General features: G+C 37.5%; 1 protein-coding gene across 1 annotated transcript in view; it reads right to left on the bottom strand.

Moving 5' to 3' along the window:
• The window catches only part of RCBTB2 (regulator of chromosome condensation (RCC1) and BTB (POZ) domain containing protein 2), a gene marked incomplete at its 3' end in the record, with an annotated part of 21,437 nt that extends 8,658 nt beyond the window's left edge, over positions 1-12,779 (bottom strand). The window contains exons 1-8 of the mRNA XM_009878170.1: positions 12,732-12,779; positions 9,692-9,850; positions 9,059-9,209; positions 6,830-6,996; positions 5,973-6,131; positions 4,125-4,232; positions 2,475-2,617; positions 633-823 (exon numbers count right to left, since the gene is read on the bottom strand). Coding sequence (XP_009876472.1) covers positions 633-823; positions 2,475-2,617; positions 4,125-4,232; positions 5,973-6,131; positions 6,830-6,996; positions 9,059-9,209; positions 9,692-9,850; positions 12,732-12,773 — 1,120 coding nt within the window. The remainder of the gene's footprint in view (positions 1-632; positions 824-2,474; positions 2,618-4,124; positions 4,233-5,972; positions 6,132-6,829; positions 6,997-9,058; positions 9,210-9,691; positions 9,851-12,731) is intronic.
• Between the last annotated feature and the right edge of the window lie 9,394 nt (positions 12,780-22,173).

Below are 22,173 nucleotides of genomic sequence, written 5' to 3' on the forward strand. Positions count from 1 at the left end.
ACACCTCCAGGGACGGTGACTCCACCACTTCCCTGGGCAGTGCATCCCAGTGCCTGAGCACCCTCTCTGTGAGGAAGTGCTTCCTCATATTGAACATCTGAGATCCATCAACTTGTCTCTTCAAAAGTCCAGGTCGTGATCACTTGTGATGAGACTCCAAGTGCCTGTCTGCAAATTGTGAACATGGGAATTGGCCAATTCTGAACATGGGAATTTGGCTCCCTCAATTCTTAGCAGTCTACTTAAGGTTATTAAAGAAAGCTTCAGGGTTCCTAAACATTCTGCACAGCTTCCTCAAGTCCTCAAATTCAAACTCACCTTCTCCACCTGTGGTCATTTTACAGTAACATTCAGTGGTTACGCAAAAAAAATCTCAGCCCAAACCCAAAGTATTTCCCCACAGAAATAAACCCTGTCAATAAAACAGGCAATCATTTAACACTAACATGAGGTCTCAGCAGTTTTTACAATTCCATACTACCATTTATGCATATGTAAAATGCAATAATGATTATGTTTCTCAGCATAAATTTTTGCAAGAAACAAAGTTTAAGGCTTCAAATACATGCAACTGTTCTATGCACTAATGATTCTGTTTAGAAGACATCAAACCAAAAAGTATTTAAGCTCACCTACTGATAGAAGCCGCCACATAACAGCGGGGGTGGCAAAGCAAGCAAAGACATCGTCAGTGCAGGCAAAGTGAGTGAGGTGGGGAAGGATCACGGACTGCCCTCGGCACTGGCCCCACATGTACACCTGGCCGCTCTGGGTCTTGGCAGCCGATGTGTGAGCGGAGTGGCAGGCTGCAATCTCTATAACTCTGAATTTACAAGCAAACAAACAAACAAAAAAAAAAGCAAGTCACTCTCATAAGAATAAAATGCGGTGAAGCATGCATGCTACCTCTGGTGTAAAACATATTTCTAAGCACATGTGCACTTGCAAGACTGTTTTCCAATCATAAAGAGCAAATTTAAAAGGGCTATCAACATTTCTTCAAGCAGTGTGTACTCAGAAAGTCCCTCAGTGAAAATGCATTTTGGGAGTGAGGAGACACTGTTGTAGCAGAGCAATATATCTCCTGCAGCACACGCTCTACCGACCCCCTCAGCTCCCTCAAAAAAAGCTATGGTGAATTTCACTTTCTGAATGTCCTCGGTGGTGGTGGGCAGTGAGGTGAATGGCTGCATTAAGCTGTAGAGAATGGGCACTTGGAGAAGATAAAGAAAGAAATGAGGAGGCATTTTAAAAAAAAAAATAAAGGAATTTGTATCTTGGCTTATAAGCAAAAGTTAACGAAAAGGTTTTTCCAACTTTTTACTGGTAACAGTTATAAACAAACAATTTAAACACAGTTCTTGTAATTAAAATACTGAAGTGTCATTACTCACACAAGCATATAATGGACCTTTATTTTGAAAATTAAAAATTAGAACCAAACAGTACTAAAAGCTGTTTCTAAGTGTATTTCAGCTATGCTAGGCTATCTCACTAATCCTAATGTTTCAAAACTCCCACCATGTACCAACATTACACAATTCACTGTTTTGCAGTCTGAACTACTGCTTGTTAACTTGTTTTCCCAGCTGCCTGGGGAAAATAGCTCAGAAACAACTTGTTTAAAGTTGTATATACAAATCTTGTAGGCTTTAGCGAGGTAATATTCTCACTGACACCAGGAACACATATTCTGGCCAGCAAAATGGAAAGGCAACACGCAACATTAAAACTTATATTAAAAATGTGGTAACATTTTAACTGTAGCCAAAGTGCCTGGAAAAAAAATCAGTTATGTTTTAAGCAAAAGGACAAACACACATAGAGAAATAGCAAAGTTTAAAACCAGGCCATGTCTCATCACCAGAGAGGAGTTGCCTCTTCTTTACAACAGTGTACATTGACAGAAGCTTAAGAGGGACACTTATTCACAACAGGAGGCCAAAATCAAGACCTCAGTTGTAAGGAATAGATTCAGATTTCTGGCCACATTAGCAAAAGAAATAACTGCCCTACTACCCATTAATGGTTTACAGAAAAATATTTAACTTAAGCTTAATCTTCATGCCACAATATCAAGAAAGAACTCCTCCCTTTCTCTCTCTCTTGGGTTATGAGCTGGATTTAATAGTAGAAATAATTCAAATTGCAGATGTCCACTCTTCACTTCTTCTGTGTGTGCTTCTTGTTACAAGTAGCATATTAAAATATAATTTATATTCAGAGACAATAAAGCTTTTATTGTTGACTTCAAACAATGAAACTACACGACTGAAGAGAAACTGCAATTAAAGCCTATAAAGTACAGTGTGAGCCAAAGCAGAAGATAGCACATTCAGGCTCAGAACTTTCAGTGTAAATTGTCTTCATATTTAGCAGAAGAAACGGTGTAAAAAATACATTAAAAATGCCATAATTTTCTGTAGCTCTTCTGAGAGTACACCAACTAATGTCTGAGTGCAAGACCATATTACCTGTCTTTATCCACAATAACTGTTGTAGGGTAAGACTGGTTGCTTTTATTCCCAGTACCTAACTGGCCATATGAATTGGCTCCCCAGGCGTAAATCTGACCTTCATCTGTTAGCACTAATGTATGTGCATAGCCACAGGCAACCTGTAAAAGGAATAACAAAAAGAAAAATCTCATTTTTATGTGACAGTAAATTAATACAGATAGATACATATTGTGCTATAAGTTAGTGTTATTGATTCTATACCAGTGTAAAAAATTACAAGAAAAAATACAAATACAGATAAGCTTATTAAAAAGGGAAGCAAACTAGATGAGGTGACTTTGAGAGAAAAATTTATCAGCGAGGAACCCTGCCAGATGATCTCAAGAGGACAGGTAAAGAACAGCTAGAAACCGAGAAAGGAGGAAAGCTCTATGACAAATGTGAACAGTATACAGAAAAAAATGCAGAAAAAAGGCAGATCTGTCTTGCACTGACCTTGCTCCATGGGCAACTGCTCCAAGGTGAATAGTTTACCATCGCAAAATCAGGGAAGGTCTCCCCATCTGCTCCTCTCCCCTCTGTCTGACAGCCACACCAAACTGTCCCCTCCCTGCACCAGCTCCAGCACTCACCAGACCCTCTGATAACTTCCACCACTGGAATTAATTCCGCTATTTAATGGATATCAAGTGAATTAAGTGGATGGAAATAGGATCTGAGTCAAACGTACTGGAGCACTCACACTCTCTGAACAGGAGAATAAATATAGGGGAAAATAATATTAATTTTCTTATGTTATTCTCCCACAGCAATTGTTACCAAAGCTACCGTCTACATCCTAGGAACTGAATGTAAAACTATGTAATTAAACGTGTTTATCTTAAAAGATTTAGGAAAATCCTAACTTCCCTAAGTAAGTGTAATAAATAGGATCCCAAATTCAAAACACTTGTAAATTTTTACTAGGTCACAAAACCAATGTTTTCTAGCAGAATGTGTCATTTTCCTGACAATATCCTCTATTCTGGATAAATAGAAAACTTTCAGTAACAGTTCAGTAGTTACTTTAAATATTTTTTATTAGCAAAAAGAAATTATGAGTTTGCTAGTTACACTGACGGCAGCCCAGCTATTTAGTAAAGTGTAATAATCACCCAAGATCAAGACTAACCATGGAATCACACCAACTGCTGACCAAAAGCAGTTGGAAACAATTTGTTCAGACTCTAAACACCAGTTAGTCACTGTGTAGTGCAATTCTAAAAGCAGTATTCAGTCCATCAGAAAGACAAATTGCTGAAAAGAAAGAGGGGGGTTAAAGAAGAATGGGGTAGCCTATGAAGGTTTCCTTATTTACTAAAGTTTGGTTTTAATTAAGTTTCACAAGGGAAAAAAAGACCAAACAAAAAAAGACCAAACAGCTTAGTCCTCTTTAAGTAAAAATCCTGACCTCACTGAAGTTAATGGCAAAATGCCCACTTGAACTCCACAGGGTCACAGTTTCTCCCTTGCTGACAGAGGCCCGTTTTAAGATGTGTGTTTTCCATTCTGATAATCAGTGCTTTGAACAAAGAGATAAAGGACTACCTCCTTTAAACGCAGACCACGCCTTAGCGTATTTTCAGATGTTCCTAAAGGGTTTGACAGGGAGCAGCTCGCACATACCCGCTGTACGCGAATGCCTTGCAGAGCCGCTATTCGGCATGGTGTCGGCTGATTGCCGCTGCTGCCCAGTCCCAGCTGGCCGTTACCGTTGTAACCCCACACGTAGACCTTGGAAATAAAGAGAGGGATTTTAACTGTTTGCTACTAACTACTTCTTACAAAAGCAATGCAACTCCTTCAGAGTTACAATAATAACTGTCTTCAGTATTTCCTGTCCCCATACCTTGGGGTCTGTAGTTTGTATGTAGATACACATAAACGCACACACATGTATACATACCGATATGAAAGTACATATATACACAAATATCGTAGAATCATAGGATGGTTAAGGTTGGAAGGAACCTTGAAGATCATCTAGTTCCAACCCCCATGGTGTGGGCAGGGACACCTCTCTCCCACTAGACCAGGTTGCTCAAAGCCCCATCCAGGCTGGCCTTGAACACTTCCAGGGATGGGGCATCCACAACCTCCTTGGGCAACCTGTGCCAGTGCCTCACCACTGTCATGGTGAAGAATTTCTTCCTTGTATGTGTATGTACATACACATGCATTTTTATGCACTTTCAGATGCTGCTTTTGTTTAGAATACCGACTGCATGCCCATCTGAAATTCTAAACTTCCGTATTCGCGTTGCTCTTTAAGAGTTAGTTTACGTAAGACTACAATATTTTATTATGAAGAGTAGAAAATAAGTGATTCATACGGCTGTTTCCCAGCACATTCAGCATGAATACTTCCCTTTTTCAAAGAGCTAGCTCCTTGTTCAAAAATCCTCTAACAGAAAAGAAAAAACACAAAACCAAGTATGAAGTGGAAGCTATGACAACAGTTTGAGTAGGCTGTTAACAGCTTTATGCTGAACATAAGAAAAAAGGAAAATACTGAGCTTTAACAATTTCAGTGACATATGTTCTGCTGCAAACAGTCCATAACTGCTTCGTTCTAAACAGAAATTCTTGGAGTGATGGAGCCTGAGAGGATGTAGGCTGCCCAAAATCTTCATACAAAGTAAACCACTACAACTACTTCATATCTTGTCAATGAGGATAAAGCATGATTCAAGGGATTCAAGGGGTACTGCAGGAGAATAAATATATGCAACACACTTATTTTCTCTCTTTTCTCTTGAGATAAAGTGTGCATATACGAGCACTGAAAATTAAAATAGCATTCACTGACAATATTATAGAAAATATTTTATTTTTCTGTAAATGCTAAAGACAGCAGTGGGATAATGTATTAATTAGCACTTTTGGTTTTGCTAGAATCTAATATCAGCTCTAAAAAGTCAGTAAATTAGTGATACAAACTTTGTTATTTTTATTTTATGAGAAAACTAACCCAGCACGAAATGCTACATATATATATATACTTGACATGATCTAATCCCCGAATTTACAAAAATCTCCTGACCTTCACAATGCTATTTTTACTTCACAAGAGTTTTTTCAAGCAAATCTGAAATTTGATACTTGAATTCTTTTAACTCAAAGCCAACTTTGGCAGTGGATACAAAGTAACGGCTGCTAAACTTTAGGCATAATCTCATAAACAAAAAAGCCATAACCCAAATGTTAGTGAACACCCCTGTTTCACTGCACCTCCTTTCTAAAGGAGAAACCATAACAGCATGGATAGGAAGATGTGCTTAAGTATGTCAGAATGCACAGGACAATTTTGACAAAGGTTTTTACAACTAGCATAAGCTGGTAGTTTGAGAGACTCTGGAAAGGTATATTTCTTCTCTGAGTAGAAGCTCATTACTGACAAGTTTGAAATGATCTGCATCACGTGATATTACATAAAGTAAAATCCAGTCCGAAAATTCACTTAAAATTTCTTACCTCTCCATTTTCCACCACAGCCATGGAGCACATCTGTCCACAAGCGATATTAACTACTATTTTATTTTGTAGGCAGCTGGTAACTCTTCGAGGAATAGGCTGATTAGCTGTCGAACCAGATCCAACTTGGCCTGAATTATTATAACCCCATGTGTATACCTGTTGCAAGAGAATTGCCATAAAAAAGGCTGCAAAACATACAGTTCAAAGTATATATTCAATAGAAGAAAAAAGTTAAACGCATTAAAAAAATTTTGAGTTTAAGTGAACGTATTTTTTTAAAGATCTCAGAAGATACATAGATCTACAATTTAATTGTTTCTGTCAAAAATATGTCACTCGTAATATTGACATATGCCTCTCTTTTAAGTTCCTCCAACCAAAGGTAAGAGGCAACATGACAGTTGCATTAATGCTGGAAGAATCCAGTGCTAGTTTTCCAGAACCCAAACTCAAATGGCCAACTGGACACAAATGGCACCTCAAAGTAAATGACAGAAAACTTTTTACTCTGGTGGGCAGAACTCCTTACATGAACGTGATTTACATTAATGTCGGCTTTAACAGCATTAAGCATTTACAGTAGAGTACAGCACAGGAAGGAACCAGCTGCCCACTACAAAGAACTTACGATTTGTTATTACAAGCAGATGTTATTACAAATCAATGTTCTGCATGTACTTCAAAGCAGTTAGAACCTACCACGTTTTCCATTTGTATCAAACATTCGTGTTGCATCAGCACTGTGAGAACAGCAAGAAGCAATGTCTAATGCTCTAGGTGCAGAAGGTTTTCCTGTTTCGCATAGACATGATTTTCATTAAGACAAAAGACAGATTTATTCCAGCTATTCTCACCTCTCCATCAGATGTTAACACCATAGAATGATGAGAGCCACAGGCAACTTCAATGACTTTCTTGTTCACCAAGTTAGTAGAGACTTGACAAGGAACGAACCCATGATTTGTTGTACCATTGCCCAACTGACTGTATGCGTTATGACCCCACGTATACACTTCGCCTTCTATAATAAAAATGTAAAAAGTTGCTTTAAAATCTCTGTTTTTCCAATGAGTACACAACATAAAATTACAAGATGAAAGATCAAATAAAATAACAATATACATATTTAAGTACATATATATAATGCCCTTTGGGGCTCTTAAGTCCATAGACATACCAATGCTACCTTCACATAGAGGATAGTGTCGTCATAATCTTAGTAAAGGAAATTACACAGCTAACAGAAAGGACATGGTGCAATATAGGAGAGGAAAAGCCGAAATGACAGCCAGAATTCCTCATTTCAATTTCTTTCAATTTCAATTTCTTTGTTACTGACACTCACCAAAATTTCTGGTCTATGCCCTAGAACTGTTTCTCACTTTGGAAAATTCAAAAAACAAGATTTCATTCCTTTACAACATACATGAAGACACTTGTAACAAAAAATTATTACTACTTATTAATAAATATACTATTACTATTTAAACATACTATTCACATCCTGCATTTTGAGAATCATGCTAGCAAAATTAAGAAAGCAAGAAACGTCTGACTGGGTTAGACCGATGGTCCACCTAGTACAAAATTCTGTCTCCAACTGGCAAGAGAAGAAAGCTCTTGTTTAATGCAAACAAGAGCCTGGTCCCTTTTTCCAGTTCCAAAGCACTGTACTCACTAGAGTACAGATATTACCAGGTACTTCCGATTCTCTTTAATGTACATATATTGTCCCGTTATCTACAAAGCCAACACTTTTTCATACTCACTTCCCTTCATCTGTTTCAAATCAAGTGTCCTCCAGCTACATTACCGCACGACTTGACAAATAGCTGTCCTAATTTCATTTTGTCTATCATCATCATTTTCTAAACCTAAATTATGCCGTTATTGCAGGAGAGCTGGGTTTGACCTACATCTCCATCAGATTTCTAAAGAGTTCACCAAAGTCCTTATCCCTAAGAAGGGGTCCATCAGAACTGCAAAGGCAAAATGTGCTAAACCGGTATTCTTCTACACTAACAGGTTAAATTAATAATTTTCTCTCATCAAAGCAAACAACCTTCTCTTCACTGCACCAACACGATAATACAAATTTGAATAAAAGGGGAAACAGCCACATGAAAAACACACAACGTAAACCACAAATCATAGTAATCGACACAAGAATTGTGAAATACTTAACGGATCTCAAAAGGTAGGTTAAAAGAGGCTGTGCTGAATGGAAGTTATTCATGTGAATGGAGTTATGAGTAAAAATATCAAGGATCAGTTCTGGATATGTTCTCTTCCAATACCTCAATTTATAATCTGGGTAAGGCGTTTGAGTGTGTCAGTGAGATCCGCCAGCAACAAAGCTCAGAATAATACAGCTACATATAGAAAAAGCAGCCAGAATGGTCTACCTTGAAGAGCAGAGAAAATGGTGGAATGTAATTGAACATAAAGTGTCACACATTGACAACACATTTTCCCTCATCTACCTTCAGTCATTTAATCTCAACTACTCAAAAATATTTCTTCTCATCAATGGAGAGAGATAGACGTCAACATCATCAGTCACGTTCTAACAGAACCTCACTGGGAACACAGTATTAGTCATTTGTCTTCAAGAATAATGTAGTTAACTATGAACAGAAGGCCACTAGCATGATGTGGATAATAGTGTCAATGAGACAACAGAAAACAGAATGCTAAGAGGCAATATAACCAGTCTTTAAAGCACATCTAAAAGAAGGTATAGGTGCGAAAAGATGCATTTTAGCTAAAGGACAATGTTGGCACAAGAACATATAGGCATGATGTAGCCACTAACGGTTTTCAAAAGCAATCAGAAGTTCCAAACTTAACTGGAAAACTTCCAAAAGTAGTAAAAGGTCAAAGTAGAGCTTGAAAAACTTTTGAAAAGAACTAGCAATGCACAGAGCTAGCTGACATGTCATGTTTACCAATGAAAAGACATTGGACTTGACAGCCCCGAATGTCTATCCCAACTCTCTTTCTTGTTTTACCAGCACAGACCTTTCACACCTGCTAGACTAATTAAAGTGGACTGAAAAAGCAGTATTGAGATCATACTTTACCTTCTGTAGCAAGAACAACATGGGGGCCACTTCCATAACTCAGACAGGCTATCTTTTTGCCACACAGAGAATCTATCCTCCTTGGTTCAATAGTGCTCTGCATGTCACCTGTTCCCAAACACCCACTGCAGTTCATGCCAAGCACAAAAACCTGTTATAAAAGAATCACAGAATTATAAATCATGTTGGAGTGGAGGACCTCTTCCAAAGGGCAATCAGTCCAACCCCCTGCTCAACATAGGTCTGAATAGATCAGTTGACTCAAGGTCATGCCCAGTCAAGTCTTGAACAACTCCAAGGAAAAGACCTCACAAGCCTTCCAGGATTTAACCATTCCCATGGTATTTTTTTTTTTCCTAAGGCTGAACTTGAATTTTCCATCCTCCAGCTTGTGTTCATTGCTTCTCATCCTGTCACTATGCACCTTTGAGAAATGTCTAACTCCATCTTCATCCTCTGATTGTGGTATGAAGCCATTTATTTGAATTTAAAATACTTTATTAGCAATGCAAATGATCACACATTTTCCCATGCATTTTTTTCTAGGTTTCCTATCATATTAGTGGCTTTCAGAATAACTTGTGCCATAAATGATTAAATATGTCATATTCATACGGACTCTTGGACAATTACCTCATCATTTTCAGTTGCATACAACACTTCGTTACCGGCACTGCCAAATACACAGGCTTGACGAATTAATTTGAGTTCTTCTTGGGAACAGAGAGAAAAAATTGGCCATTTCCCAACATCAAGCATCTTCAGGGCTGATAATAATGTTGCTTCCAAAACCTGATATCACAAAAAATTACATCAAATACCTAGACAGAGAGAAATGTATACCTTTGCACAGTAAAAAGGAAAAATGTAGAGAAACACTACCATCTCCCTTTTCTACCACAAAACCATAATTTTAATCCCACAACAATACTAGGGAGGAAGCCATTAAAATAAAATATATCATGATCCAGAAAGAAAGGATCATATATGGAGAAAAGTACCATGTAAGAAGTCAAATGGTGAGGTCATGTTTTCACTATATTCACACAACATAATTGCTAGCTTACAGAATTCAACGTACAGGATTCTAATATAGAGTGTAAAGTATGCATTCAAAACTTGAAAATAATTCCTCTGGTGCTAAAATCACTGCTAAAAGAAGAAACTATATGAAAAATCTGCCCAAAAACATACCTGTCTTTAAAATATGCATTCAAAACTTGAAAATAATTCCTCTGGTGCTAAAATCACTGCTAAAAGAAGAAACTATATGAAAAATCTGCCCAAAAATATACCTGTCTTTAAAAAACATACACATTCGTTTTCACATATTGAATATGAAAATTTTAGAAACTTTATCCTTTCTCACTTACTTCTGAAATTTACTTCTGTGTTTCAACAATTATTGAATCTTTGACAACTTCCTAAGAATACCCGCATTTTATGTAAGGAGGCACAAAATAAAAGGAAAGAGATAATTGAACACTTTCCAGTTTGTCAGAAGACCAACGACAAGTTTGTAGTTAAAGCAAAAGAATGTTAAGTCTCTCCAGACATTAAAACTAATCAAGCTAATATCTGAATCTCACGTAACATCTCTATTGTTTTAGTAATAAATCAGAAAAATGTTGCAGTATCAAAATTTAATAGCAAATTTTGCATCAAGCTTGCATCAGATTTCTTTAATGAAATTAAAACAGGCTCCGGACATGAAAGAAAAGCTGCGTTACTTGCCAGATCAGAAGGTAAAGTAAGAATAGATTTTTGTCTATCACAGGCAGCACATAGTTCACCACGTAACAGTGAGGACTGTATCGTTAGTTTATTTCTAGCAATTAGCAGACTTACAAAATGATCTGCTACAGAATATAACTTTTACTAGCTCTGACTGAAACACAGATATGAATAAATTCTAGTTTGGAGTCTAAAGCACGGTACGTCAGTTGTAAGGATATTGCTTATTTGATTAGTATCACTTACTATGAAAAAATGACAGAGGTAAATTAGAAATTACAGAAGTAAACCCTAAATTAATCCTGAATTAAAATCTTCAAACAAATAACACTTAATCACACATTTCTTTATAATATGGTTCTGTGGAAGGGAAAGTAGGGTTGGGTCATGTTCGCTAAAGAAAAGTTGTCGTTTCGATCACACCATTTCTTTCCCCATCTCCTCACACCAAGTAACTGACCAATTTCAGCCAAATTTGCAAGTGAAAGGAATTAAGATTCCACTGACACAATCCATGTGGCAGCAGGCAGATGGACAATCAGACACGTATGTTATGAAATAAGCCAGCGAACAAGTAGGTCTAAGCTAGTCCTAGCAAATGCTGTCCTCTGTGACACATACCAGGGTTATAAGAAATGAAGGACGTGAATCCATATGGAACGAGGCTTCTGCTGTTCGCAGAACAGTATGTTCCATGTCACGACGTTACCGTTAACGCTACAGAGGATTTTAGGCACTTTTAAAATATAGTAATGAATACTGAAAGCCTCACAGACTACTCTTCCAGTTGGATCACAAAAGCACATCCCGCTTTTGCTTGAGACTGATGAAGTGTGAGGTTTAAAAGAACAGTCAGGATGTCCTTCCATCGTACAGATTTCCCTTACTGGAATAACATATTGGTTTCTTTAAAATGTGGGCTCTAAATTCCAAGTGCACAGTGGGTCAGAACCTATTCAACTGAAATGGAATTGTATTTTTGTAATCTCCTTCTACAAAGCACTCATGTTCTATCCTCATAATTAACAGGTTAGAAAGCCCCAAACTGTAGCAATTCTTAAAACTAAAATAATACTCTGAAGGGAAAAAAACAAACTGCTACTATAGAAAACAACCAATGAATTTATGATATTGATTTTTTTTAAAACAAAAAGAAAAACAGTAAACTTGATCAGACTGAAAAATATCCATAATTTAAATCCTGTCTCTGAAATTATTAGTTACATTCAACTTGGTAAGGAATATTCTCTCATCTTTCAAGATTTTCTCCCCTTCCACATCTCTCCACTATATTTTGTCCCCCCTAAAAGGAAAAACAGCTTGACTATCAGCATGCCAATATGCACATCCCATAGGTGATCCGTTCCATCACTGTATTGCACGAAGTCATGAAAGACAAGAGTCAGACCAGAATTTTAGATTTCACATGGTCCATCTACCTACCCCAAAGGTGTATCGCACATGCTTCAAGAATTCCTAAATCTCCTATGCTTCATTTGACCTCAGCAATCAGTTTGAAAGCTGGTTATTCAGTTTTATGTGTCATACAGATCACCTTAACAGGCATCATCATTAAGCTCAAAATCTGAATGATGTTTCACATGCAAAGCATTCAAAGAAAATAGAAAAAAGTTTTTGCCTCAAATTATGCTACAAAAGTTAATTCTAGTAAGTTTATGTTGTTGAAATATGAGGCTAGAACATGTAATCTTGTAAGCCAAAGGAGCAATTCAACCGAATTAAAATTAATATATTGTTCTCCTAATATTTTGTAGAATACATAAGCAACACTTGTTTTGCTAGTATCATTTTTCTACCTATAGCTTTGATATTCTGTTTGAGAGCTACTAACATGTACTGAGCTACTACTAAACGGAACCAAGCATTTTCCTCTTGAGTAGAGCAGTAGGGAATTCTCAATGCAAATTTGCACTCTGACCTTGACACTGACTCCTTGAGAAGGAGGAGAGTCATCCTCCATATGGATTTGTGCTTCTGTCACCCTGCAGAGAGAGAACTGTGGTTAAAATCACCATATTGTATTGCTGCAACAATACTTCATGGAACTACAGACACTTAATATTAAACTAGAACTATCTGCTTCTGTGCGGTGGGAAAACAAGAAACACAAAGTTCACTCAGTTCTGGTTTTATATTTAACTGCAGTGATCAGTTAGACAGACTCTGCTCTTCTGTATTCTTCCCTAAAATAGTAACTCTTCAACAAAACATTTTTTTAAAGAAACAAGAGGTAAAATTAGTCAGACTGTGATTGGATTGAACAAGAAGTTTCATTAAATACAATACTCCAATGTCTTTTTATTAGAGTACAATGATATACAGAACCTTGCTGATAAAATTTTTCAAGACATTCCTTTCAGCAAAGAAAGAGCATACTGGTCAAAGCTTTCAACTTCTGGCTTAAGCCTTCAAATGCTTTTATTCCAGCTTCGTTCTGAAAACCAATATTAGAAAAACACTGTTGTCTTTTCAGGTTTACTAAGAATTGTTAAAATATTCACTCTGCTCCAAAAAGTACTGCCAACATTGTAAATTACTTGTATAGTTTCTATCACGTACATTATCAACAGATACAGATTTTCAGATCTTCACAAATAAACATGCACAACTCTACTATTCTTTAATTACTTCCTAACATAAAGCCATGCAACCCCATTTTCAGCGAAACTGCAAAAACGAGCAAGCAGCTCCGAAGCTATGCAAGCTTCTTCTACTCAATAAGTGAGAAAATTATATGCATCATTTTCTTTGAGGTACATTGATTCAGCCAATGCTAAAAATCTGTTTCTCTTTCACATTAAATGACTGCAAAATTCTGACTACAGGCAGAATAACATCCAACACAAAGATACCATTTTTCATAGTTACTTTTCAGAGGAATGCCACACTAAAAGAAATATCAAATGTAGCTTTATAAAACTACCTAACTTACTACTAAACATGTTTCCTATGTCAGATCTCATACCATAAGACCTAGGCCAAAGAGAAAGAGCACATGAAATTCATTATCTAAATACTATAAAATGTTAACGGTTTAAAAATTAGAATTTACTAAATAATGTTTTTATTATTTAAAAAGAGTAAAAAACCAAATAATTGCTACAGCTCAACTACACTGAATATGCACTGTTAAGCATACACCTTAAAAAACTCCACAAATCTACACACACACACAGAGTATTTTATACACTTACTTCAGAACATTAAATGATAAATTCAACCCATATATCAAAGTCCAGCTACTCTCTGGCCCTTGTTGACTTTAAGCTTAAAGGTCATGCACATAACCAAACCGAAATAACTTCGAGCTAAGTTATACTCCTTTTCAAGGAGGAAAAACTAAGGGGCTGATTCAGTTGCTCACACACTAATATCGATTGCTGAGATGTCCTTGGAGATCCCCAACATCGAACATTGCTGCCAAATAAAATCCAGGACCCATAGGGTATCCAGGCCATGCTGGATCAGCAGCTAAGAACTAAACAGCCCAAGACAGTTAACACATGTGCAGCTGAGCAGAGCCCTGGAGAAGCAGACATCACCATTTATCACGCTTTAGCACTTAACAGATACAGGGTAACTCGGTAAGCTCTTGCTCTTAAGCCATCTGTTATTCTCTTATTTTCTTCAACATACTTACCCATTCAAACACCATGAATGCAGCCAGTTGATTTGGTGTACATTATCTGTATTTAAAGTAGAAACAACTTGCCTAATTAAGGCCTTTGGTCAAAGGTTAGGGCTGGGCTAGCCAACAAACAAATGATGGAAGCTCTCTATTAACCCCACTCCCTCCCCAAATGGGAAGAGAAAGGGAATAAGGCAGAGAGATTGATGGATTGGAAAAGAAAACTAAAACAGGAAATCATGAAATACATACAAATATATAGAGAACCAACATTCAGTCCCACTCCTTCCAGCCCCAATAGCAATCCCCATTGATGCTGCAGAGCAGGTGGCACCTGGGCAGTCCCAGGCTCAGCGGCAGTGGGGAGCTGGGTATAGGAGCCAAATTTGGGAACTCAGGTTCAAAGGCAGAACAGAGTCCACCTTGGAAGCTGGCCACCCCTGTGATCCCTCAGTTTTATACTGAATACGATGTATATGGAATGGAATACTCTTGTTGGTCACCTGTCCCACCTGTTCCTCCCCACAAGTATGACCCTTTACTTCCTTCTGACCCTTTTTACTTCCTGGCACCTCCAGCATGGCACACAAGATCTAACAGTGGCCTTGGTTACTGCAGGAGCAAGCATAAGCAAGAGCCTTTCTGCATACCAATCCTTGGTAGCAACTGTAAACATCAGGCCTTACCACTGCTAGTAGCAGACACTGTCTGCAAAACACAGGCTGTTAACTTAAGAAAGTGCAGCCTCCTAGAAGAGACTCAGCTGAAAAGTATAATCACTGAATAGAATTGGTTCTGTTTAGTTCAAACCAGGACAGACATGACAACGGCCTGAGCAGGACAGTATTACTCACCTGCAGTTGTGAAACATTTAATTCTAAGTATGTGAATAGCCATTCCGTCCCCATGTGTTGCCTGATCTAGTCGAGAGGTGGCGTCCCTGGTGACAGGGAGGCTGGATTAAAATGATCTCTAAGGTCCCTTCCAGCTTAGGCCATTCTATGATTCACAAGCCCCACTGTGAAACTGATTATGAAGGCTCTCCAGTATTCTGCAGCATCAATTTTCAGTGCTCATATCTGTCACTTGCTTCTTGGCCATCCTTAGCCTAAACTTAGTCTACAAAGCTGACACGTCCCTCAAGAGAATAATTATTAACTATGAATTTTGCAATTTAAATAAATTTAAAATTGTGCCTTTCCTTCCTCAAGCCATTTGATACATAAAGCATACCCACAATTCTTCAAGTTCTATTATTTCAATTCTATTGCTTTTGTTTAGACAAAATCACAGAATCACAGAATGGCACAGGCGGGAAGGGACCTTAGAGATCATCCAGTCCAACCTCCCTGTCATGGGCAGGGACACCACCTCTCGACTAGACCAGGCAACACATGGGGACCGAGCGGGAATCGAACCTGCGACCTCGGTGTTGTCATCGTTGTCAGTACCGCGCTCAACCCGCTGAGCTAACCGACCCCCCTAAAGCACAGTTTGACTTTAAAAAGTTTGTTAGTATAAAGAAAGGTACATCGGGATCTAACCACCTCAGTTACCTAACAAAAGGTTCTCTAGTCCACTACTTTGCAGAGTCCCACAAATATGCTGACAGTTTTGCCCTCATTTTTCAAGAAAAAAAAAGATGATTTACTGCCCTCACAACTCAAACGTTATAGCATGTTTCATCTTATCTATAACAAAATTACCCTGCAACTCCATCCCTCAAGCTGCAGGGATGCAGCCCTATCACAGTACATGAGATGGCTCCAATTACACCTACTTATTTTTTTATTCAAACGTATGTATTCTAATAAAAGTAAATACTGATTGCCACACGTCTGCATCTGCAAAGGTGCTCTTTCTAAAAGCCCATAACTGATTTAAGAGTACATAGTCACTCTGGGATCCTGAAATTAAAGACAGACAAAAAAATATTATTAAGTCTAAGAATCATGCTTAGACTAAGAATAATTTTTATCTGTATACCTTTAAAATATGTATTTGCCTACTCACAGGAATTTTCCCTGCAGTAAAATAACCACTGTATGCCCAGAGTGAAGCAAAGAAAAAGCATTTTTAATCAAAAATTAAAAGATAAAAACCTGTATATTTGAGTACTTCAGGTATAGAAGAAAAACACCCTAGCTATTTCAGTCAAGTTACTGGGGTTACTTATTTACTAGATCTTATAATATGCATATAGTCAATGAGAAATCTTACTTTAAAATGGCTACCCATTAAATTTTTTATAAAAAACGCAGTATTTATTTTGGAAATTAAGAAGGTAAGCAAGAATTATTTCCAAGGTATTAAAACTTTACATACATTTTTAGTAGCTGCACTTCAAAAAAAAAAAGTGCAGATATAAAGGAGAAAACTTCACTGTTGTAAATACCTATTTCTTGAGGAAGTGCACAGCATTTTAATATCAAAACATTTAAATTAAACTTTCACAAATCTCTTATCTGGAATCCAAGTACAATGAGGAATTTGGACGCATATTCTGACAGTCTGAGTTTGGTTCTTGGAATCTGAAAGTTCTGGCCCTGGTTTCGGTCCAACCACGATAGGACTTTGGATAAGGCACATACGCTTCCACAGTACAGATAAGATTGAGTTAAGGAACACAAACACTAGTTGTAATAGCCAAGTCCTATTAGGAGTCTAAGACCATTTAATCCTGAATATTTAACTATGTTCACTGACTCACTCGAATGTAAACATTCTTGTAGATTCTCTCTCTAGGAACTTGGCAAGCAAACAAAAATTTTCAGAACTCCACTTAGTATTTCCTCCCACTTGATCTGAGCATTTATGAATCTTGCCTGCTGAATCAAAAGTCTGTCTGGAGCTTCTTCCCCAAGGACTTGAACCACAAGCTTTGGAAATATTAGGAGGAAAAAGGCACAGAAAAAAGGACTTGCTGACATCTTTTAGGAAAAGAATCTAACCTTCTCTGATATTCTTGATTTCTCAGCAGTTTCCTAACAGAGTAGACATGAAATGATGCTAACTCGTACAAGCAATCTTGCAGGAAACAGACCAGTAATACTGACACTGTTATTCCTGGTGAATGGGTTACATTCCCTTTCTAGGAAAACTATTTTGAAAATTATCCTCCTTCTTCATGTACGGTGAAATGTCACTACTCCGTCCAGTGTTGGCAATTCAGCTAATCATTTATTCTCCCATTCATGCAGCATTTGCTATTACCAAGAAATTGCAGACCTTGAGAAACAGTAAGTGGTTGGTTGTAAAACTGCTAACTCCAGCTCAAGTCTTCTCTCCTTCCCCTCTCACTCCGTGACACCAGACTGTGACTTCTCGGCTCCTCATGCAAGCTCCACGGGCTGCCTACCAAGTGCAAAAGAAAATCTATGTGCGGTTTAGAGGCTGGATCCAAGGAACTCCAGAGTATTTACAGTATGAATCTTGCAAGCTAGGTGGCTGCTACAGAAATTCCTAACTGAAATGATCTGAGACAAGACAGCTTCATTGTCTCTGTCTCCAGAGACAAAACTTTAGCCTCCAACACTTTGTCAAACACTTCTCTTTTGGCACAACGTCCGGTTCCACATGATGGCTCCAGGGATGGACCTCCAGCATGACCCATCAAAGTTTTCAGAGAATCATCTACATGCAGAGTGCTGTATGGGAGCTAGATGTTTGAAACCTATTTCCAGATGCCTTTTTTTCAGAAACATCATCATCCCTAAAAAGAAATTTGTTGCCAAGAACAAAAGCAGTGAAGGATAAGACGCAAACAACACACAAAAGAAAATATGAGCACATAAAAAGCAAGGAGGATAGTGGGAACACTTTTCTGTTACCCATGCTTGGCACCATCCTTCAATATAGGTTCAATCCCACTGCGATAAAGAGAAAACACATCAGGGAGAAATGCTTTGAAAGAAGTGAGAAGACAGGAAAGAAAACAGAGACCATGATTTTTCAATTCTTCAATGGTTTAAAAATAAGTCTTTGAGTCTTGTGTGAAATTTCTGCCCTAAGTGACAAAACTGCTTTGAAAAATCATACACAGATTCCCAGGACACCTCCCCCTCCAAAAGAAATCCAGCTTGGGATTTTGTGCTAGCAAGATGATTTGACTAGTTTGATTTAAATAAAATCATCTAGGACTTTTAAAATTGCTAGATGATGGTAAGACATACTGCTCATATTTTTCCTTCATTTCTCCCTTTATCTGTTCCAATCACATTTTTCTCCCTTAGAACTGCTGTCTATCATCATCATTGATGTAGGATGGTGCATTGTTTACCAGAGAGCAACAAGTGACTGAAAAAATGCATCATCACCTACTAGAGGGAAAATGTCTCAAGGAGAATTAAAAAAAACCCAAAAGAAATCTCAGATTGTTTCTTCATTCTACAAACCCTGCAGTCACCCTGAAAAAATTATTTGGCTATCCATTTACTTGACTGGAAAAAAAAGGAATATTTTAGTAAAGGGACTAACAACTAACAAGGAGGAGAAACTATATAACAAACTAATGAAAGCCAGAACTAGAGAGAGCAGAAAATAGTAATGAAATTCATACTAAAATTATGCCTCTAATAGAATTATGCCTCTAATGGAACGACAAGGTCAGAAACTAAACAAGCCTGATAAGAAGGTGTCAATCAAAGAATATTTTCAAGTTCAAAAAATACCTCTTGAAGGCAATCAAGTGTTTAAGATAATGGAAACAATGCAAGAACTACCTTCAATGCTGACATTACAGGAGGATGCTGGAGTCATTTCCACATAATTAATGGCTTACTTCTGCAGTAAAAAAATAAAATAAAATAAAATAAAATAAGCATGATCTCCAAACCTTGAAGTATATTAAAAAAATCAAACATTTACTTAGATAGTCTCTTGGGAACAAGATGTCATTCCTGTATCTAATCTAAACTAATGTAAACTAGTGTAACCTAAATCTAACATCAGATGCTGAAGAAAAATAATTGTTTGCTTTTTTTAATGCGGCTGATTCAAGGTTTTCAGAAAATTAACTTGCAAAGCTCTTTCTCTTTTCCAAATTGTTAGCCAAACTTTAAATATACTTCAGTTCCTATAATCTGTACATACACGCAAACTGAATGAAATACATCTTATGCAATTGTTAGTGCTTGTCTATTTTAAATGCTACATAAAATTTAATTTACCATGTAATTGATTTTGTAGAATTGAAACACATACTCATTCTTCATTTTGATCTTCCAACACAAGACTTCAAGGAACCAGATTTAGGGAAACAAATGTATTCTAAAGATTTGGTTTTAAAAGAACTTTATTTAAAATATTAACCATGTAACAGAGCAAAAATAATTCAAAATCATGCCATAAATATGTGAAAGAAACAGCTATTGCATTTTTTTAAACTTAAAGAATCTTAATACAGAAAATATTACAGCTTTAAGAAGTTAACAAACACTAACAGGTCATCAAGATGCTCAGGGTAAACCACGAACAGGTTTCAGAGGTAGGTGGCATTGCACCTGCTTGTGGGAGCCAGACTGGACATCAGTTCAGTGCTGTAGGAACAGCGGTTTTGGGAAGAATCCTTCCGTTATTATGTAATCATAGCTACCACTACAGTGCATTAACACAAAAACAGCACACAAATGCACGCATTTTGTTAGGTCCACTTTTGAGTAGATCTGACCTCACCTAAATTGTTGGCAGCCTGCAGTTACCTGATCCAGCCAAACACGGAGCCAAGTATCAGGTCAAGCTGATGGGACTTTGAGCTCACAGTTTGCTCCAACTGTCAAAGAATAACTATTCTCAGCTTCTACAGTTCCAACCTTAAGATACTGGGTCACCGAGAGAAGAATTTTTTTCAAGATGATGTCTATCATGATGCCAGCATGAAGTTGGCTATAGTTACGCTTTCTTGTAACACTGGGTTCTCACCAAAGTACCTCCCATGAGCCCAGCACATAGTGCCTGGGTGGGTGGGAGGATGGTGCCATCCTTCCTTGACACAAAGAATTTGCTTAGGTATTTATCTCAAGCACATACACATAAACGCATCTAAAAAAAAAAAAAAAAGAAAAAAATACATGCAAACACATATAACAGGTATCATATACTTAAAGTTAAGAATTCTAATAGTTTAAACTTTTATAGTTACAGCTGTCTGCATAAAAATATACTGCATGTTATAGAAGAGAGAGATATAATAGTAAATAGAATGAGTATATGAAAGGAAAATTAGCCTATTTCCTCTATGAGTAAATGACTGTCCACTTGGGTATTAACAGTCTTTTGATACTGGAACTGACCAATGTCGAGTGGCAAGAGCATCGCATTAGACATAACACATACAAGGTTTCCCATCTCTTATTAAAAATAAAAAAAAAGAAACAAAATGTTATTCCTTGTGGTACAAGTTTAAGCATCTAATAATAAATCCATCCACCACAGTAGCCTCCTCCAACCAGCCTGATCAAACACACCACAATGTCAAGGTTATTTTACCTCATCACTCAGTGGTCTTACTTCTTTTTTTTTTACCTACATGATTAAAGAAGCTTTAAAAAACAGTCGCCTATAATTCCAGAATTACTTTTGTCAATTCTCACTTCCGAATTGTACTTCATCTCTCATTTTCTTTGCTTATCCATCTTTTTCCCAGTTTTTATTCCCAAACTCCTTTTTGAGGTAGGCAAAATTTCTTTTCAACAGACCTAATTTTTCTTGGAGATAAATTCCAAATAGATTCTACCTTTTGCATAAAACAGCTTCATAACTTTTGCTTCTAGGGCCCTCAGGTCTCCAGTACAACTAATCCTCTTGATTTTTCAAAGCTTGCCCTTCTAAAACTGAGAATTTCAAACCCATGTCTGTTCAGTCCTCTATTCTATCTATATTTATTTAATCTAATTAAAAACATGATCCAAGAAGACAAGCTGATTAACAAATCAGTTCCTCTCAGAATTCTTCATACTTACTGAGAGCAAGTCTAAAGTATTTCAGTGCTTATTTGGTAAGCTTACAGTAGCTGTATGTAAGAACAGCTGGATCGCTGTATGTTCTTCCCAAACGATGATGTTATCTGCATCTAAGGAATCCACCTGTGACAACCCCACTCTTGCAGTCTCTGGCAGACACCATCAAAAGCTCTTAGAATTTTCTCTTCTAAAAGCAATGACACGCATGACCTTTTTTTTTTTTAAATCCACACAATCTTTTCCTCTTACTTTACAGTCCATCACATTATCCACATCCGTGTCATTCTGTCACCTTTATTTCTCATACCTGGACAGTATTAGCTCTCCAACCCCACGTTATTTCTCCACCTTTCCCTCGCCCCATGCCCGTTTCCACACCCTGCAAGACTAGTTCAGGCCAAATGGTTTCTGATGGTGCACAAACACAACCACTTACAGCCCAAAACAGGGAGTAAAATCTCTCTGCTGATCGGGTCCTCTCTTTTTATTCACCAATATTAGAAACTTCATCTCCACAGGAGACACAACACAATCCTCTCATCTCCCGCACATTAAAAGACCTTGGTTTCCCAAGTATTCTTCTTCCCTAAAATGGTAAATCAGTCATCAAACTTAAGCTTGAAGCAAGCGTCACATCTTCTCTGCACACCTGCAGACTGAGCTCCCCAGCACCACAAAAATTTAACTCCTGGCAAAAGCTACAACCACCGCCACCGCCCCATCCCTTACCACCCATTTACAAACCAAGTGGGGGCAAAACACAACCCAAGGGA

This window comes from Apaloderma vittatum, unplaced genomic scaffold (genome assembly GCF_000703405.1).
Source record: "Apaloderma vittatum isolate BGI_N311 unplaced genomic scaffold, ASM70340v1 scaffold22491, whole genome shotgun sequence".
Classification (NCBI taxonomy): domain Eukaryota; kingdom Metazoa; phylum Chordata; class Aves; order Trogoniformes; family Trogonidae; genus Apaloderma; species Apaloderma vittatum.